We start from the raw sequence: 19,726 nt of genomic DNA, 5'->3' as shown, positions 1-19,726 counted from the left end.
GTCCCTCTATCCTACCATCTGTCTCTGTCCCTCTATCCTACCATCTGTCTCTGTCCCTCTATCCCACTGTCTGTCTCTGTTTCTCTATCCCACTGTCTGTCTCTATCCCTCTATCCCACTGTCTGTCTCTGTTTCTCTATCCCACTGTCTGTCTCTATCCCTCTATCCTACTGTCTGTCTCTGTCCCTCTATCCCACTGTCTGTCTCTGTTTCTCTATCCCACTGTCTGTCTGTATCCCTCTATCCTACTGTCTGTCTCTGTCCCTCTATCCTACTGTCTGTCTCTGTTTCTCTATCCCACTGTCTGTCTCTGTTTCTCTATCCCACTGTCTGTCTCTATCCCTCTATCCCACTGTCTGTCTCTGTTTCTCTATCCCACTGTCTGTCTCTGTTTCTCTATCCCACTGTCTGTCTCTGTTTCTCTATCCCACTGTCTGTCTCTATCCCTCTATCCCACTGTCTGTCTCTGTTTCTCTATCCCACTGTCTGTCTCTGTTTCTCTATCCCACTGTCTGTCTCTGTCCCTCTATCCCACTGTCTGTCTCTGTTTCTCTATCCCACTGTCTGTCTCTATCCCTCTATCCTACTGTCTGTCTCTGTCCCTCTATCCCACTGTCTGTCTCTGTCCCTCTATCCCACTGTCTGTCTCTGTTTCTCTATCCCACTGTCTGTCTCTGTCCCTCTATCCCACTGTCTGTCTCTGTTTCTCTATCCCACTGTCTGTCTCTATCCCTCTATCCTACCATCTGTCTCTGTCCCTCTATCCCACTGTCTGTCTCTGTTTCTCTATCCCACTGTCTGTCTCTATCCCTCTATCCCACTGTCTGTCTCTGTTTCTCTATCCCACTGTCTGTGTCTATCCCTCTATCCTACCATCTGTCTCTGTCCCTCTATCCCACTGTCTGTCTCTGTTTCTCTATCCCACTGTCTGTCTCTATCCCTCTATCCCACTGTCTGTCTCTGTTTCTCTATCCCACTGTCTGTCTCTATCCCTCTATCCTACTGTCTGTCTCTGTCCCTCTATCCTACTGTCTGTCTCTGTCCCTCTATCCTACTGTCTCCCTCTATCCTACTGTCTGTCTCTGTCCCTCTATCCTACTGTCTGTCTCTGTCCCTATGTCCAACTGTCTGTCTCTGTCCTTTCTGTCCTCTCTTCTCCCTGCTCCTTCTCTCCACTCTGTCCAGGGTTGTGTCCCAAATGGAACCCTATTCCATATACAGTGCACTACTTTCAACTAGAGCGCTATGGGCCCTGGTCAAAAGTAGTGCACTACATTGGGAATAGGGTGCTATTTGGGACAGGGTGCCATTTGGGATGCAGCCCAACAATTCTCTATTGCATACAGTATGTCACTCATGGAAATGCCTAGTGTTCATGGATAACAACGATGATAGATGCTGTGATGGCTTATGTGGGTTATATTCTAGCTTGTCGTTGTTTTAGTACACTAATCCTGAGAGAAGACTTTACGTTAAAGACCCTTACCCCTACAACACTTTCTCCCACCTGGGACTGGTCAATCCAAGAGTAGTATTTGACCTCCTTCTTACGCTTGACCTTTCTAACCTTTGTTACGGTAGTGAACTTTCCAGGAAGGCCTGCTTTGTTTGGGATATGGCCATTGGTTGGCCATTTTTGATGATAGATTGATATGGTTTCAGTCCTCGTCTTATTCTCTTGTCTTGTTATACTCTCTCTCTCTTTCTCTCTCAACATCCTCTCTTTCTTTCTCCCCTTAAATCACGTATCGTCTTGATTTCTTGTTTTTCCTTTTTCAATGTCGTCACAATCCCGCTCCCTCTTCCTGTCCCGACCTCCTGTTTTATCTGTAGCTCCATCTCATTATAGAAACCTTCTGCTTCTAACGCCACTAACTTCTACTACCACTTCTCCCCTATATACAGTAGCCCAACATCTGGTTGGTCAAAAACAAATCATTCCTCTTTTTATGATTTTCTTCTTTCAGGGAATGTTCTTACTAAACATCTTTAACTGACAACCGTTTAGCATCGAGAGAGATCTGATCTGCCAATCGGGACCTTTGCATCATGTCTAAAAGACTAACACTAAGGACTCTTCATGTAGCCTGCATAGCTCTGTAGGAAACCATAGAGAGAAAATAAAGCAAATCAAAGGGATCAATAAGTAGATATCCCATGAATCCATCAAAGCTAATATGATGATGCTCTCTGTGCACGGCTGCACTGCTGCTTGTCCCGGGGAGGGGGGAGGGGGGGGGGGGGGGGAGGTAGGGGCATGCTGCTTGTCCCGGGGAGGGGGGGAGGGGGAGGTAGGGGCATGCTGCTTGTGGAGGTATGTTGAATGTCGGGGATCTGGGGGGTGTTGGGAAAAGCACGTGTCCGTTGCATTCTCTGTTGCATGGCTTGTTGCTATGGACACCTGGAGGCTGTGGATGTTGGCTGCGACGACTGGTGCCACACACGCTTTCGGGCACGACACACACACACACACTAACATGGTGTCACACGTGCTTGCCCGTCCTACGTGAGTACCCAACGCTCATGTTCAGAGGTCAAGCCAATCGATGACCGACTAATAGATGTGAAGAAACATCCACCCTGGGTTTGTTCTTTTATCTAGCAGTTCATCCATTGGTTTGACCTGTTTAGAAAGAAATCAATCAAAAACATGTAGCGAACCTCCATACAGGTAGGGGGAGCTCTATAGCAGATGCCTTGATAAAACACACTAGTCTCCTGATGAAGAGTAGTACAACTACACCAGTGATACTACTGTTTGCTATGTCTTGCAGTCTATTCCAGTATATTCTGTTGATATACTGTGTGTTAGTGGGAGGGTAAAGGGGGTTGTGTGTGTACATGTGTGTACATTTGTGTGTAATAAGATGCGTGAATGCGTACCGTTGCATTCACACATTATTAGGGAACATGGGCATAGGTTGGGTCAGTTGGTCGTCGGCCATTGTGGTGCCGTGTGGCTCTTGGCTCCCGCAGTCGCTCATTCTGTAGCAGACGGCCCATTGGATAAATGTGTAGTTGTTTGAGTATCACTTGCCAATCAGGAGACAATCAGGAAGTACTTTTCCACTGTTTCCTTTGGAAAAGGCAGTTTTACAGTTTGGAAATCATACTGTGGTTACTACATATGACAAAGTCCTTTAGCACACACAGACACAACATAGACCTACAAGGGACCTCTGACAATCAAGATACTGCAAGTGGGGTTGGGTTAAATTCCATTTAGATTCAGTCACTTCGGGAGATGAATTGAAATTGACTTTTTTTTTCTATGAGGATTTCTTTCAATTCATGAATTGGATTTCAATTCCCTCCGTGAACTGTGAGGTGAAACTGAATTGCACCAAATTTCTGTGTCTTCAGAATCAGACAGACAGAGTCGAACATATACCTGGCTAAATAAAACAAGTAGATAAGATTACAGACACTGAAACCTAACCTTTTTTGGCTGTTGCCCTATCGAGCTCCCTCAATCTTGGCCCCTCCCTTTTCCCCTTACCTGGAGGTTCAGACCCCACCCCCTACCACGTACACGCTCTCTTTTCTCAACCTCTCCACCTGATTGGCTCTCCACAGAGGCTGCTGCGCATGGACTTGCCGGTTGCCGAGGACAACTCAGTGCATTTCAACTCCACTCTCATGGCTCTGATTCGGACAGCGCTCGATATCAAGATTGCCAAGGGTACGACCCTCCTCCTTTTCTGTCTCTCTTTATCTACTCAACTTTTTCAGCTGTCCTTTTTTACTATTTTTGCCAATGCCATTCTGATGTGTTGTTTCCTACCTTTTCCCTCCCTACTCTCTCTTTCTTTTTCTTTCTTTCTTGCCGCTCTTTCTTTATTTTTCTCTCTTTCTTTTTCTTTCTTTCTTGCTTGCTTTTATTCTTCCTCTCTCTGTTTCTCTTTTTCTGTCTGTCTGTCTTTCTTTCATTCTCTTTCTTCCTTTCTCCCTTTCTTTTCTTCCTACCATAGGTATGGTATCAGTCCTGTCCTTCCAGATAGTGGTGATATACCAAACATTTATAAATGCTCAGGAAGTTGTGGATTAATCCAAATCTTTTTTGTTTGTGTGAATGTGTACATGTGTGGCTGGATAACTTGGTTTTTTGCATGCATATTTGTGCGCGTGTGTGTGTGTGCGTGTGCGCGTGTGTGTGTGGGCTTGCTCTGCTGCCTGCGTGTGCGTACGTGTGTTTGCGCTTGCGTATGTACTTTCGTACGTGCGCGTGTTTGCGCTTGTGTGTGTGCTTTCCTGCGTACCTGCGTGTGCGTATGCCCACGTGTGTGTGTGTGTGTGTCTTGACGTGTGTGTTGGGCAACACAGGAGGAGCTGACAAACATCAGATGGACGCTGAGCTAAGGAAAGAAATGATGGCCATTTGGCCCAACCTCTCTCAGAAGAACCTAGACCTGCTGGTCACGCCACACAAGTGTAAGTTACACCACGTAAAACACACACTACGATGCGTGTGTGTGTGTGTGTGTGTGTGTGTGTGTGTGTGTGTGTAAGTGTGTCCGACGATCACCAATTCACCAAGAGGACAGCTTCTACTAAACGTAGTCACCCACTGCTTCGCCCCCCCTGATCAGGACCACCACGGACCGGCTCCCTACTTCAACACACTCATGTTCATACACACAACCCCACACACACACACATGTACAACCATAACTCCCTCTGTACATCCTCACCTCTCCCTACTTACAGTTCTTAGAAAACGTAAACACACTCACACAATCCCTTCTTTACCCCCACTGGGTCAGTTCCTGCATCAGGGGGTGCCTGCTATAGACCCTAACCCTCTATAGAAGTCTTTTCACTACAGGGAGTATGGGCCTCAACGTAGGCTTAGTGAGAGTCCTGTTATACTAGTAGAAGTATAGACCTATAGTAGTAGTAGTAGTAGTAGTATAGTATAGCAACAGTGTTATTATTATAATAAGGAAGAGATCAAATGTTCTACACACAGTGTAGTGTAGCATGCTGCCTTGGTGTTAAATATAACTTGAATTTATTCATTTGAAGTTATACTTCACTCAAAGTAGAGCAGCATGCAATGTTGATGAAGTACTCCATAGTATTGCACTATACAATTACTATTATTATAAAGTATTATTATACTTTTTAATAAGTTGATATGCTGGGGGACCTCGAGCCATTTCTCTGGGAATAGATCATCATTTATTTTTCAGAGTAAAGAGGTGGATTTTAGTGTCAAACAAAGCTCCATGTTTTTCCTCATGTTTAATGTTATCTGGATCATCCAAACTCTGGGTGCCAATCTAGAGTTTTTGGAGAGAAAAATGGAGCTCCTATTTCTAAAGGCATAGGATTGAGGTGAAGTGATGATCTATGGTCAACGTGAAATAACTATATAGTCCTCTATAGGAACCGTTTAAGCACTGTGCCTGTTCAAATTAAAGTGAAAGAGAATATTTAAGTTAAAGACAGAAAATAACTGATTGTGAAAAGACTATCAGCGCTGTTGTATACTGTACAGTGTTGTAAATATGTTGTATACTGTACAGTGTTGTAAATATGTTGTATACTGTACAGTGTTGTAAATATGTTGTATACTGTACAGTGTTGTAAATATGTTGTATATGTGTTGTATTTGGTTGTACTTGTACTTGTATCTGCAGGCAAATCTCAAATGACACCATTACCATATTCCCTGTATAGTACATACCATTGTGTATATTATTGCATAAATACTGCTGTTAATAGTGCATGTATAATGCATATATTCCCTATAGAGGGGCTAATATATAGTATAGTGCACTACTTTCAACCACAACCTTATGGGTAATAAGTCGTGTATTTCCGTGTACATGGTGTCATTTGATGCAGTCACCGTGTGTTATGTATGTAGGGTGAATCTAAAAAGTGTTTCCTTGATTCCTTTCATCCTTGATTCTTGAGTCATTGAATCATTGGCTCTTTCTCAAAACGTATTGGAAGAGAAGGTCTGAGGGGCGGAACCTCGGATATTTTCCCTCAAAGCTATTTTTTAAAAGGAGGAAGACGAGTCAAGGACTTTGAGATGTACCCTACAGTCGCGGCCACTGAAATGTTTTCTAAAAACCAAACCTCCCGTTAGGAGAAATAGAGTGAAGTGTTGTCCACACGTTGGCAGCAATTGTTCTACCAATACAACACGACCTAACTTTTTAGTGCCCGCAACTGTCTGTATGTGTGTGTGGTGTCGTAGCATGGTCGGTCCCCCACTCCCATCCCCCTCTCTCTCGTCTCACGGCTCAGGGTCCCATCCACATTGTGGTCTAATCGAGGCAGGGTAACTTGTCCCTCTCTCAGCAGCCACAGACTTGACGGTGGGGAAGATCTACGCTGCCATGATGATCATGGAGTACTACAGACAGAGCAAGGCCAAGAAGCTCCAGGCCCTACGCGAGGAGCAGGTACCCACTAGACCCAGACCCACCCGTGACCTCCAAAAAACACCCCAGAACCGACTCTTCCTTCCCCCTTAGATCCCCTTCCCAAACCTGTCCAGCTCCCCATAGCCTCTCTTGCCTCCAAACACCCATGCTCCCACACCCCAGTGAACCCCAAATCATCCAACCCCCTCAGCTCCCCTTCCTTTAGCTCCTCAACTCTTCCTCCTGCCTTTACCCACCACCCAGAACCCCCATGGCTGATATTCTTGGTCCCCATAGCTCCCCTTTCCAGACCTCCATAGCCTCCCTTCCCTCCAGACCCATCCTCATGACCCCAAACCCACTTCTTCGCTAGACCCCGTTTCCTGGCCCCCTTGCACCCTTTCCAGGACCTCCATCGCTGCCCTCCTTGATCTGTCAACCCCCTAGCCCTTTATTTCCCCCTTTCCCCCAACGCTCCCTCGCTCGTCCTCCCACATCATGCTCCTCCGCCTTGGAACCCTCCCAATGAGCACTGCCTGGTCCTGGGTTACCCCTGTAGCATGCTAACTTCAGTTACCTCTCTCTCTCTACTCCGGCACCAGGCTGTTTCTGCCGGGTCCTGGGTTACCCCTGTAGCATGCTAACTCCAGTTACCTCTCTCTCTCTACTCCGGCACCAGGCTGTTTCTGCCGGGTCCTGGGTTACCCCTGTAGCATGCTAACTCCAGTTACCTCTCTCTCTCTACTCCGGCACCAGGCTGTTTCTGCCGGGTCCTGGGTTACCCCTGTAGCACGCTAACTCCAGTTACCTCTCTCTCTCTACTCCGGCACCAGGCTGTTTCTGCCGGGTCCTGGGTTACCCCTGTAGCATGCTAACTCCAGTTACCTCTCTCTCTCTACTCCTGCACCAGGCTGTTTCTGCCTGTTTCCCAGTTAGCATGATGGATGGCTATCGTAGGCTGACGCCCGGCCTGGCTCTTCCACTTGCTATCTCTTTACCTTTACTCTACCATTACTATACCCCCCTCCTACCCATTACTTTACCCCCATCATACCCACCACTTGTATATTTACTTAAAGGGGCAATCTGCAGTTCAAACAATAAAACTCAATCGCAGATTGCCCCTTTAAGGCCTTCTTTGAACCCCTCCCCTTTTTAAGCATGGGGGGTTAAATGGTGTCGTGGTGAGGAGAAGGGGGGAGATGTTTTAAACTGTTTTGTTTTGAAATTGATATGAATAATAATGATACAACATGGCCAATGTACGTATGCACTCCTGTTGTCTATGAATGCTGTGTAAATGCACTACCTCTTAATGTGATGTGCACTGTTTCTCTAACACATTACTCCATTCCCCGGGATACCCCGTTGCTCCTGTGGCTCCACATTTCTCCATTCCCCGGGATACCCCATTGCTCCTGTGGCTCCAGTGCTGCAATCCACAGCTTTTAATGGTTTCTATCTGCCTTTGGAGGCTGAAGTTAAAGTAATGGTTCACCCCAAAATCAACCTTTCTTAGATGTTTTCTTGGAGGTTTTATAAAAACAGAATTGGCACCCGTTTTATTCTATCCAAGATCAAGTCCATGAGGCGGGGTTAAGGATCTGTGGGTATTCAGTAGGGGCGCTTTTCAGACATGAGATAAGTTGACTTAACATGGACTTAAGTAAAAAAAAGTTGACTTATGTCCATGTTTTATTGACTTAAGTCCATGTTAAGTCTACTTATCTCAAGTCTCAATCGGGCCCTAGGTGAATGGAGTGTACGATATTTTAGACCCCGTCTATGAGTTGGTATGATCCTCCTGAATGCTGTCATCTCATTGGTTGCACTGACTGTCCAGTTCCAGACAGGCTCCTCCTTCTCAACATCACCAGCTGGCCTGTGGTGCACAACGACAAACTATGTATTTCTGTCTATCCCTCCTTCCCTTCTTCCCTCTTTCATTTCTCAGTTGTACTCTTTCCCTCCTTAATTCCTTTCTTTATGTCCATCACTCCTGCTCTTCTCTCCTTATTCCCTCCTTCAATCTTCTGCACCTTCCCGTCATCTCTCCTTCAATCTTTCCCACCTTCTTTCCTTAACTCTGTCTTTCTTTTCTTCCTTCCTTCCTTCCCTCCTTCCCTCCTCCCTACAACTGTTATACTACCTTTCATTATGTCTTAATCTATTTTCCAATTGATATAGTTTATTATTTATATATGTATATATATATACAGTCTTTCCTATTGTCTTTTCCTACCACTGTTTTACTGCCTGCCTTTTCACTGTTGTAATGTGTCTTTCTACCACTGTTTACCATGTCTCTCTGTGCCTGCCCCAGGTCTGTACCTTTCTATACATTGTGTTATGTATCACTCACTATCTATGTCACTCCTCTATCACTCTTTTGCATATTCCCTCCTTCTCCCTCCGTCTTTCTCTCCCTGTCTATCTGTCTGTCCATCCATCCCCTCGTCCCTCTGACTCGATTTGTTCTTCCAGGAGGGGGGCGGGACCTTGGCTTCTCAAACCCTCCCTGATTGGTCAATCTAGGTTGACTGTCATCAGGCCTGTCTAACCAGAACCCTTCTCCCCTCTCTGTGTGCTCCTGTCTGTGTATTCCGTCATCTCTGGTTGGTTGTTTGGATGTTGAGCTGAGGTTCCTGATGTAACCATTGGACGCTCATGTAACAAAACCGTCTCTGTGAATCTTCAGTGGTATTCATGAACGTGCTTTCTAGGGAAAATAGTGCACTAGTTTTGTACCTCGTCCTCCATATCCCATTTCATATGTTAGTATATTAAAACTAATTTTCCCAGAAGAACTCACTGTTAGCGAGCACGCTACAACCCGGGTTCACACCCATTCATTTAGCCGTTAACATTTTAGCTTTTGGTTTGGATGAACATGACGGCATCTGTAGTCATGTAGCCATCGACACCACCACAGACCAGCCAATGGAAGACCTCCCTGCTCCCGCCACACTCCATATATGGGCGAAACAACAAAAAGGACTGCTGAGGAGCTGTTTTGACGGAGGAAGTAGAATTTTCCTCCAGAGCCATATACAGCGCCTTCAGAAAGTATTCAAACCCCTTGACTTATTCCACATTTTTGTTGTGTTACAGCCTGAATTCTAAATTGATTAAGTATATATTTTTTCTACCCCACAGTGACACATGAAAACATGTTTTTAGAAATGTTTGCAAATGTATTAACATTTTTATATTGAAATATCTCATTTACATAAGTATTCACACCCCTGAGTCGATACATGTTAGAATCACCTTTGGCAGCGATTACAGCTGTGAGTCTTTCTGGTAAGTCTCTAAGAGCTTTAAGCTTTGTCAAGTTGGTTGTTGATCATTGCTAGACAGACATTCTCAAGTCTTGCCGAAGATTTTCAAGCCGCTTTTAGTCAAAAACTGTAACTAGGCCACTCAGGAACATTCAACGTGGTCTTGGTAAGCAACTCCATTGTATATTTGGCCTTGTGTTTTAGGTTATTGTCCTGCTGAAAGGTGAATTTGTCTCTCAATATCGGTTGGAAAGCAGACTGAACCAGGTTTTCCTCCAGGATTTTGCCTGTGCTTAGCTCTATTCCGGTCATTTGTATAAAAAAACTCTCTAGTCCTTGCCTATGACAAGCATACCCATAACATGATGCAGCGACCACCGTACTTGAAAATATGAAGAGTGGTTCTCAGTGATGTGTTGTGTTGGATTTGCCACAAACTAAATGCCTTGTATTCAGGATATAAAGTTAATTTCTTTGCCACATTTTTTGCAGTTTTACTTTAGTGCCTTATTGCAAACAGGATGCATGTTTTTGAATATTTTTTATTCTGTACAGGCTTCCTTCTTTTCACTCATTCATTTAGGTTAGTATTGTGCAGTAACTACAATGTTGTTGATTCATCCTCACTTTTCTCCTATCACAGCCATTCAACTCTGTAACTGTTTTAAAGTCACAATTGGCCTCATGGTGAAATGCCTGAACAGTTTCTTTCCTCTCCGGCAACCGAGTTAGGAAGGACGCCTGTATCTTTGTAGTGACTGGGTGTATTGATAAACCATCCAAAGTGTAATTAATAACTTCACCTTGCTCAAAGGGATACATGTTTACCCATCTACCAATAGGTGCCCTTCTTTGCGAGGCATTGGAAAACCTCCCTGGTCTTTGTGGTTGAATCTGTGTTGAAATTCATTGCTCGACTGAGGGAGCTTACAGATAATTGTATGTTTGGTGTACAGAGATGAGGTAGTCATTCAAAAATCATGTTAAACACTATTATTGCACACAGAGTGAGTCCATGCAACTTATTATGTGACTTCTTAATCACATTTTTACTCCTGAACTTATTTAGGTTTGCCATACCAAAGGGGTTGAATACTTATTGATTCAAAACATTCCAGCTTTTAATTTTGTATTCATTTATGAAAGTTTCAAAAAACATAATTCCACTTTGACATTATGGGGTGTTGTGTGTAGGCCAGTGACACAACTTCTGAATGTAATCCATTTTAAATGCAGGCTGTAACATAACAAAATGTGGAAAAAGTCAAGAGGTGTGAATACCTTCTGAAAGCACTATGTGTATATATCAGGGTTGGAGTCAATTCCATTTCAATTGCAGTCAATTCAGGAAGTGCAGTGAAATCCCAATTCTCTTCAATGTTTTTCAATGAGGAAAATGTGGAATTGGAACTTTATGAATTGATTGAAATGGAATTGACCCTAACCCTGGTATTTATACGTTTCTAAACTGGGTGGTTCGAGCCCTGAATGCTGATTGGCTGACAGCCGTGGTATATCAGACTGTATACCACGGGTATGACAAAACATTTGTTTTTACTGCTCTAATTACTTTGATAACCAGTTTATAAGAGCAATAAGGCTCCTCTGGGGTTTGTGATATGTGGCCAATATACCACAACTAAGGGCTGTTCTTATGCAAGACATAATGCGGAGTGCCTGGACACAGCCCTTAGCCGTGGTATATTGGCCATATACCAATATCGAGCATTATTGCTTAAATATATGGCTCTGGTTGCCACTAAGCTCTGACTGACACAGGATCAGATCAGGTCTTAATTCTCCCAATGGTGAAGGTTATCAGATGGTTATGGTAATCTGATCCTAGATCTGTGGTTAAAGCAGGGGTGGGCAATTCTAGCTCTGGAGGGCCAAAGTATTTGTTTCAGTCAAATAATCAGCGAGTCCCCAGTTTAGACACCAATTAAATAATAACCAACTAGAAAGGGTCATTTTTCAAGAAACATTGTGTGACTTGCTTCAGCTGTCCAGTGGAAGAAGTTTAAATTGTTAGTGGCTAGTATTGAAAAACTGAAGCTAGTTTAGTGGTGACTATTATCTATACTTAGTGCTGGGCTGGAACAAAAGCCAGCCCCTCCGCCCTTCTCCAGAGCTTCAATTTCCCACTCTAGGCAACTTCTAACCTCTAAACCATTACTTTACCCAATTGTGCCACCTGGTGGGAGCATGCTGCGGTGCATCCTCTCCTTTCCTCTGTGTGTGTGTGTGTCCCTGCCTGAGTGTGTCTGATGCCAGCCCGAGGCCATGTTGTATCTCACACAGAACCGAACACCGTTAATGTTTCAGCGCATGGAGCCGCCCTCCCCCGGGGGAGGAGAAGGGGGAGGAGGGGGAGGCCCCGACGGGACGGGAGGAGGGATGCCAGGGGTCAACGGCCTCCCCGCCACACAGCACGACCCCAACAGCATGTGAGTAGAACCGTACACACTCTTTCTCTCTTTCTCTGTCACACACACACATGCACACACACCCAGCACGACTCTAACAGCATGTGAGTAGTAGTGATGGGTTATACATATGCGTACATGATATGTACATATACACACACAAATACATACATACGTAAGCATGCCAACACTCACAGTATGCATACTGTAGATACACACACACACACACACACACACATGCATACATACAGTAGAATACATATACTCATACTCACACATGCAGGTATGGAGGCAGGTAGCCTCGAGGTTGGAGCACTGGGCCAGCAACCAAAAGGTTGCTGGTTCGGATACTAGAGTCAACAAGGTGAGAGAAAAAAGTGTGACTTGAGCAAGGCACTTACCCCTAATTCCTCCAGGGGTGCTGTACAATGACGACCCTGTGGGTGTCTCAGAGGGAGTTGGGATATGGTGACCCTGGCCGTGACCCCACTCTCTGCGGGTGTCTCAGGGGGAGTTGGGATATGGTGACCCTGGCCGTGACCCCACTCCCTGCAGGTGTCTCAGGGGGAGTTGGGATATGGTGACCCAGGCCGTGACCCCACTCCCTGCAGGTGTCTCAGGGGGGGTTGGGATATGACGACCCTGGCCGTGACCCCACTCCCTGCGGGTGTCTCAGGGGGAGTTGGGATATGGTGACCCTGGCCGTGACCCCACTCCCTGCAGGTGTCTCAGGGGGAGTTGGGATATGGGGACCCTGGCCATGACCCCACTCCCTGCGGGTGTCTCAGAGGGAGTTGGGATATGGCGACCCTGGCCGTGACCCCACTCCCTGCTGGTGTCTCAGGGGGAGTTGGGATATGGTGACCCTGGCCGTGACCCCACTCTCTGCGGGTGTCTCAGGGGGAGTTGGGATATGCAACAAAAAAAACACTTGTATAACACACTTGTGTCTAATATAAGCACTTCCCCCCTCCCAAATGATTATTACAAGCATACAACCTGCACATACAAACGCTTTGTAAATGTCTCTCACGGGGTCTGTTTCTTCGGTTTCTACACGGTTTGGGCTTTTTAGCTGCTGCGTTCCCCAATGACTCTCTCTGTCTTCCTTCTCTGTGTGTCTCTGTGTCTTCCTTCTCCTTCTCTGTGTGTCTCTGTGTCTTCCTTCTCCTTCTCTGTGTGTCTCTGTGTCTTCCTTCTCCTTCTCTGTGTGTCTCTCTGTCTTCCTTCTCTGTGTCTCTGTCTTCCTTCTCTGTGTGTCTCTGTGTCTTCCTTCTCCTTCTCTGTGTGTCTCTGTGTCTTCCTTCTCCTTCTCTGTGTGTCTCTCTGTCCTCCATTTCCTTCTCTGTGTGTCTCTCTGTCTTCCTTCTCCTTCTCTGTGTGTCTCTGTCTTCCTTCTCCTTCTCTGTGTGTCTCTCTGTCTTCCTTCTCCTTCTCTGTGTGTCTCTCTGTCTTCCATCTCCTTCTCTGTGTGTCTCTCTGTCTTCCTTCTCTGTGTGTCTCTCTGTATTCTGTCTCCTTCTCTGTGTGTGTCTCTGTCTTCCTTCTCCTTCTCTGTGTGTCTCTGTCTTCCTTCTCTGTGTGTCTCTCTGTCTTCTGTCTCCTCTGTGTGTCTCTCTGTCTTCCTTCTCTGTGTGTTCCTGTCTACAGTCTCCTCTATGTGTCTCTATGTCTTCCTTCTCCTTCTCTATGTGTCTCTGTCTTCCTTCTCTGTGTGTCTCTCTGTCCTCTGTCTCCTTCTCTGTGTGTCTCTCTGTCTTCCTTCTCTGTGTGTCTCTCTGTCTTCTGTCTCCTTCTCTGTGTGTCTCTCTGTCTTCCTTCTCTGTGTGTCTCTCTGTCTTCCTTCTCTGTGTGTCTCTGTCTTCTGTCTCCTCTGTGTGTCTCTGTCTTCTGTCTCCTTCTCTGTGTGTTGCTCTGTCTTCTGTCTCCTCTGTGTGTCTCTGTCTTCTGTCTCCTTCTCTGTGTGTCGCTCTGTCTTCTGTCTCCTCTGTGTGTCTCTGTCTTCTGTCTCCTCTGTGTGTCTCTGTCTTCTGTCTCCTTCTCTGTGTGTTGCTCTGTCTTCTGTCTCCTCTGTGTGTCTCTGTCTTCTGTCTCCTTCTCTGTGTGTCGCTCTGTCTTCTGTCTCCTCTGTGTTTCTCTGTCTTCTGTCTCCTTCTCTGTGTGTCGCTCTGTCTTCTGTCTCCTCTGTGTTTCTCTGTCTTCCTTCTCCTTCTCTGTGTGTCTCTGTGTCCTTATTTCTCTGGTGCCGTCAGACCTGTGTCTGTGTGTGTTTGTACTGTATTTGTAATTATCGAAGAGATAGTGTGGTTTTATTTGAGTGTGTTTTAGTCTGTGTGTGTGTGACTGTGTGTATTCGCAAACATACATATGCATGTATACCTATGCATGTTTGCATAGGCGTGTGATTGAGTAGGTGTATGTATTTGAGTTGGTGTGTGTGTGTGTGTGTGTGTGTGTGTGTGTGTGTGTGTGTGTGTGTGTGTGTGTGTGTGTGTGTGTGTGTGTGTGTGTGTGTGTGTGTGTGTGTGTGTGTATGTGTGTTTATGAGTGCGTGCAAGCATATATGGGTTTGTGTTTGTGCGTATACAGTATATAAGCCACTAACATCCTCCTCCGTGTCTGCATTTGTGTGTGTGTGTGTGTGTGTGTGTGTGTGTGTGTGTGTGTGTGTGTGTGTGTGTGTGTGTGTGTGTGTGTGTGTGTGTGTGTGTGTGTGTGTGTGTGTGTGTGTGTGTGTGTGCGAGTGCTTGTGTGTGTACCAGACCTCCAGAGGGGGGGATGACAGAGAGCCAGTCGTGGGTGACAGCTAAAGCTCAGGAGATGTTTAACAAGACGGGCAACTGGAGCCCAGAGAGACCCTACCCCGACCATCTCCATGACAACAGACACAACCCCCAGGTAACGCAGCACAAACATATAACAAACACACGCAGGTCACCGTGGTAACGCAGTAACCGCGCAAACTGAGGCCCGACTGTGATTCTATTGAGGTTTTGAGACAATACAGTGGCTGTTAGTGTATAGGCCTACAGTTGTTCCATTGTGTCCTATAGGAGTAAACATGATGATGTCATAGGTTTACACTAAATGATAACTTACAGTCATGCAATGCAGGATAAAGATATCTGATATATAAAGATGTATAAAGCTTATATTCCGGTAAGTTGTTAACAACACATGTTCTGGAGAATGTCACTCCCTTGGTATATATTACATCCTTATTCCTGGTAGAAGGAAATGACAGACTGTCATATTTAGCCCAGTGATTCACTGAGAAGGGCTTGATTGGTCAAGAGATAGACAATATTCCACCCCTCTTCAGCTGTGCTGCTCTGAGTCAACTTTTGGACTGTTTGTGTCGACCCGCTCAAGGTCTTCCTCTTCAATCTATCTCTCTCTCCCTCTTTCTACTTGTCACTCAGTGAAGTAACTATGTTCAGCCTCCCACAGCTTACTGACGCACTCTCTTTCTGTCCTCTCACTCTCTCGCGTCTCTCTCCAACACTCTCATGCCATCTCTTGGCCCATCCTCACTGCCCCCTGGCTCAAACCAAGTCTTGGGCCTACAGGTGGGTGGTAGATGGGCTCCCCCCACTCTCTCCCTGTTGGACTGTGCCAAGCCCACTCTGGTCTCATCTCTCTCAGTCAAATTAGTGAAGAACCATAGATATGCATGTTTTGTGTGTTTTGTTGTACTGTATAAAAACATAGAGAGACAGTGCATTCGGAAAGTATTCAGACCTCTTGACTTTTTACACATTTTGTAACGTTACAGCCTTATTCTAAAATGGATTAAATAAATAAAATCCTCATCAATCTACACACAATACCCCATAATGACAAAGGAAAATCAGTTTTTTTTTACATTTTTGCAAATGTATAAATAAATAAACCTGGAAATATCACATTTACATAAGTATTCAGACCCATTAACTCAGTACTTTGTTTAGGCACCTTTGGCAGCGATTACAGCCTCGAGTCTTCTTGGGTATGACGCTACAAGCTTGGCACACTTGTATTTGGGGAGTTTCTCCCATTCTTGTCTGCAGATCCTCTCAAGCTCTGTCAGGTTGGATGGGGAGAGTTGCTGCACAGCTATTTTTAGGTCTCTCCAGAGATGTTCGATTGGGTTCAAGTCCGGGCTCTGGCTGGGCCACTCAAGGACATTCAGAGACTTTTCCCGAAGCCACTCCTGCGTTGACTTGGCTGTGTGCTTAGGGTCGTTGTCCTGTTGGAAGGTGAACCTTCCCCCAGTCTGAGGTTCTGAGCACTCTGGAGCAGGTTTTCATCAAGGATATCTCTCCACTTTGCTCCATTCATCTTTCCCTCAATTCTGACTAGTCTCTCAGTCCCTGCCGCTGGAAAACCTCCCCACAGCATGATGCTGCCACCACCATGCTTCACCGTAGGGATGGTGCCAGGTTTCCTCTAGACGTGACGCTTGGCATTCATGCCAAAAAGTTCTCCCATCTCCACAGAGGAACTCTGGAGTTCTGTCAGTGTGAACATCGGGTTCTTGGTAACCTCCCATACCAAGGCTCTTCTCGCCCGATTGCTCAGTTTGCCCGTGTGGCCAGCTTTAGGAAGAGTCTTGGTGGTTCCAAACTTCTTCCATTTACGAATGATGGAGGCCACTGTGTTCTTGGGGACCTTCAGTGCTGCAGAAATGTTTTGATACCCTTCCCCAGATCTGTGCCTCGACACAATCCTGTCTCGGAGCTCTACAGACAATTCCTTTGACGTCATGGCTTGGATTTTGCTCTGACATGCACTGTCAACTGTGGGACCTTATATAGACAGGTGTGTGCCTTTCCAAATCATGTCCAATCAATTGAATTTACCACAGGTGGACTCCAATCAAGTTGTAGAAACATCTCAAGGATGATCAATGAACTCATAGCAAAGGGTCTGAATACTTATGTAAATAAGGTATTTCTGTTTTTTGTTTTTAATACATTTGCTAAAATTTATAAAAAACTGTTTTTGCTTTGTCATTATGGGGTATTGTGTGTCGATTGGTATGGATACATTTTGAAAAAATCAATTTTAGAATAAGGCTGTAACGTAACAAAATGTGTAAAAAGTGAAGGGGTCTGAATACTTTTTGAATTCACTGTACATGAACGCTGTTACAGTATCTATGGTTCTGTGGGAAAGGATGTCTACATACTGCTCCCTGCTGCCCGTTGAAGGACCAGATAAACAGACATACAATAGAGAGGCTTCCTTATTTTATGGTTACTTCACAGCCAAGTTGGCCAGTGGAGACAAGACAATATACCTATTGAATAAGAATTACACAACTAACTATAGAATAGTTAAAAAGCATAGAATTATATACAATTATAGAATCACTTAGGATTCACTCATTCTAGTACTATCTAAAGGCCCCTCGCTCTGAGACTCCTGCCCCGAGTCGGCAGTGGTCACGCACCCTCTGGTCTCTTTTTTGCAGACGCTAGAGATGAGAGAGATGGGGCGGGACGGGTACTCGGACACTGAGCCCTGTCACCCAATGCGAATGGACAGGCATGGTCGGACCATCTCCATGCCCCGCCTCTCAGACGACAACCAAGTGAGCACCTTCATCCCCATCATCATCATCATCATCATCATCAACCCTCCATTCCTCCTCCTCATCCCTCCACTCTTTCCCCTCCGTCCTCCTCCTCCTTTTCCTCGCTCTGACTATCCACTCTGACCTGTATTTGTTTATTTTAGTCTATTTGGATCCCCATTAGCTTTTGCGGAGGCAGCAGCTATTTTTACTGGGGTCCACAAAAACACTAAACATGAGAAGTAACAAAACAGTGATACACTGATAGACAAGGACAGCCACACACATTGAAAATACAATCATATACAAACAATACAACTAGAAAAATACAAGTAATAATACATTTTTTTAAAATGTGTGTGTGTGTGTGTGTGTCAAGCCCCTGTTTTTTAAGACTACTACTGGTAAAGTATTATGTCTTAGAAACATTTTGGAGTGATGTATCACTTTAAAACTAGTTCCTTACACTCTTAACAGGGTGGTGATTACAGTCTGGCGCATGCTAATGCTAACTTAAATAGTGAAATATTAGCATGGAGATATGCTAATGCTAACTTAAATAGTGAAATATTAGCATGGAGATATGCTAATGCTAACTTAAAGAGCTAAGTATTAGCATGGAGATATGCTAATGCTAACTGAAAGATGGAATCCACAGTAGGGGGGAGCAGCCCCATTGTCCGTTGTTATTGATATTGTTGCCGAGCTGAGGAGTGCAGCAAAAATTCCAGTACATTTTGCCCTCTTCTATCGCGCGTGAAATGATGTCAGAGGGGAGAAAACAGTATTCGATGTTTGTGGTAACTTCTTTGTTGTTGTAAAACTATAAATGGACGTGTCAGTTTCACCATTAAGGATTCCAGCTTTAAAGCAGCCAGGTCACTCAAGATTAACGTTGAAATTGAACGTCCATCCATGTCCCAAGGACGTTGGGAGATGCCTTCAGAACCTGCCACTTGGGCAACGGTGAGCACCGTTACCAACAAGTAGGCTTGGGTGTTGGGGATGGGTCAGAGGGTCACATGTTCAATCCCAGTGCAGACACAATTTTTTAAAATGTTGAACCCAAACCCTTAACCATTCAAAATGAATGCCTACATTTAACCAGACGCAAGGCGCCTTGCCAGGAGGCTCTACCCATCAACCGTGTCAAAAACCATTTAGAAATGTAACGTTTGGACCAACTTTGGAAATTTAACGTTTTGAGAAACGCGGATAAACGTCTGAATCTGAAATCAAATTGGATCAAAAAGTGAGATCGTGTTGCTTTAAAGAGTGAAATATTATCATGGAAATATTGGGTAACAGAGCAGTCTGAATACGTCTTTCATCCACAAAGCACATACTTGCCTAGCCCTCCTCATCTCACATCCTCCCCCCCTTCTCCCTCCTTCCTCCTTCCTCTGGGGTGCTTCCCATCCCCATTACATCCATCCTATCCATGCTCATTCCCATAGTAGCCTTGGTGTGTCTGTCTGCTGTCTGCTGTGGCCAGAGGTCTTGGCTTGTTGGGAGAGGGTGTGAACTGAGAAGGACAATACCGGTGGTACCTATTTTACCTCAAACATCTGTGTATTTTAAGAAAAGCTTTCACCAAAATGTCGCGCAATCCCCAGGACGGTATCTTGCAGCAAAAACACACGCACACACCCACGTGTTTTGTTTATGTGTTCACAGTACAATAAAGCATCTGGCTGCCGTCATACACTGGCATGCACACACACACACACACACACATACTCACCCACATTGTCATCAAACCATGTACTCTCACTCTGGTCTGGTGTCATCAAGTCTGTTGGTTACTGTAAGACTGTAGGAGTGTGTTGTCTGTTGGTTACTGTAAGACTGTAGGAGTGTGTTGTCTGTTGGTTACTGTAAGACTGTAGGAGTGTGTTGTCTGTTGGTTACTGTAAGACTGTAGCAGTGTGTTGTCTGTTGTCATCAAGTCTGTTGGTTACTGTAAGACTGTAGGAGTGTGTTGTCTGTTGGTTACTGTAAGACTGTAGGAGTGTGTTGTCTGTTGGTTACTGTAAGACTGTAGCAGTGTGTTGTCTGTTGGTTACTGTAAGACTGTAGGAG

At 45.2% G+C, this 19,726-nt stretch overlaps 1 protein-coding gene across 1 annotated transcript in view; it reads left to right on the top strand.

The window, feature by feature from the left end:
• LOC120023395 (voltage-dependent P/Q-type calcium channel subunit alpha-1A-like) overlaps nt 1-19,726 on the top strand; it is a 147,624-nt gene that overhangs the window by 111,379 nt on the left and 16,519 nt on the right. The window contains exons 39-43 of the mRNA XM_038967409.1: nt 3,577-3,682; nt 4,324-4,431; nt 6,316-6,419; nt 11,963-12,108; nt 14,850-14,985. Coding sequence (XP_038823337.1) covers nt 3,577-3,682; nt 4,324-4,431; nt 6,316-6,419; nt 11,963-12,108; nt 14,850-14,985 — 600 coding nt within the window. The remainder of the gene's footprint in view (nt 1-3,576; nt 3,683-4,323; nt 4,432-6,315; nt 6,420-11,962; nt 12,109-14,849; nt 14,986-19,726) is intronic.

This window comes from Salvelinus namaycush, chromosome 2, assembly GCF_016432855.1.
Source record: "Salvelinus namaycush isolate Seneca chromosome 2, SaNama_1.0, whole genome shotgun sequence".
Classification (NCBI taxonomy): Eukaryota; Metazoa; Chordata; class Actinopteri; order Salmoniformes; family Salmonidae; genus Salvelinus; species Salvelinus namaycush.
The sequence above is the reverse complement of the archived record's forward strand: the minus strand, read 5'-3'. Positions and strand labels throughout refer to the sequence as shown.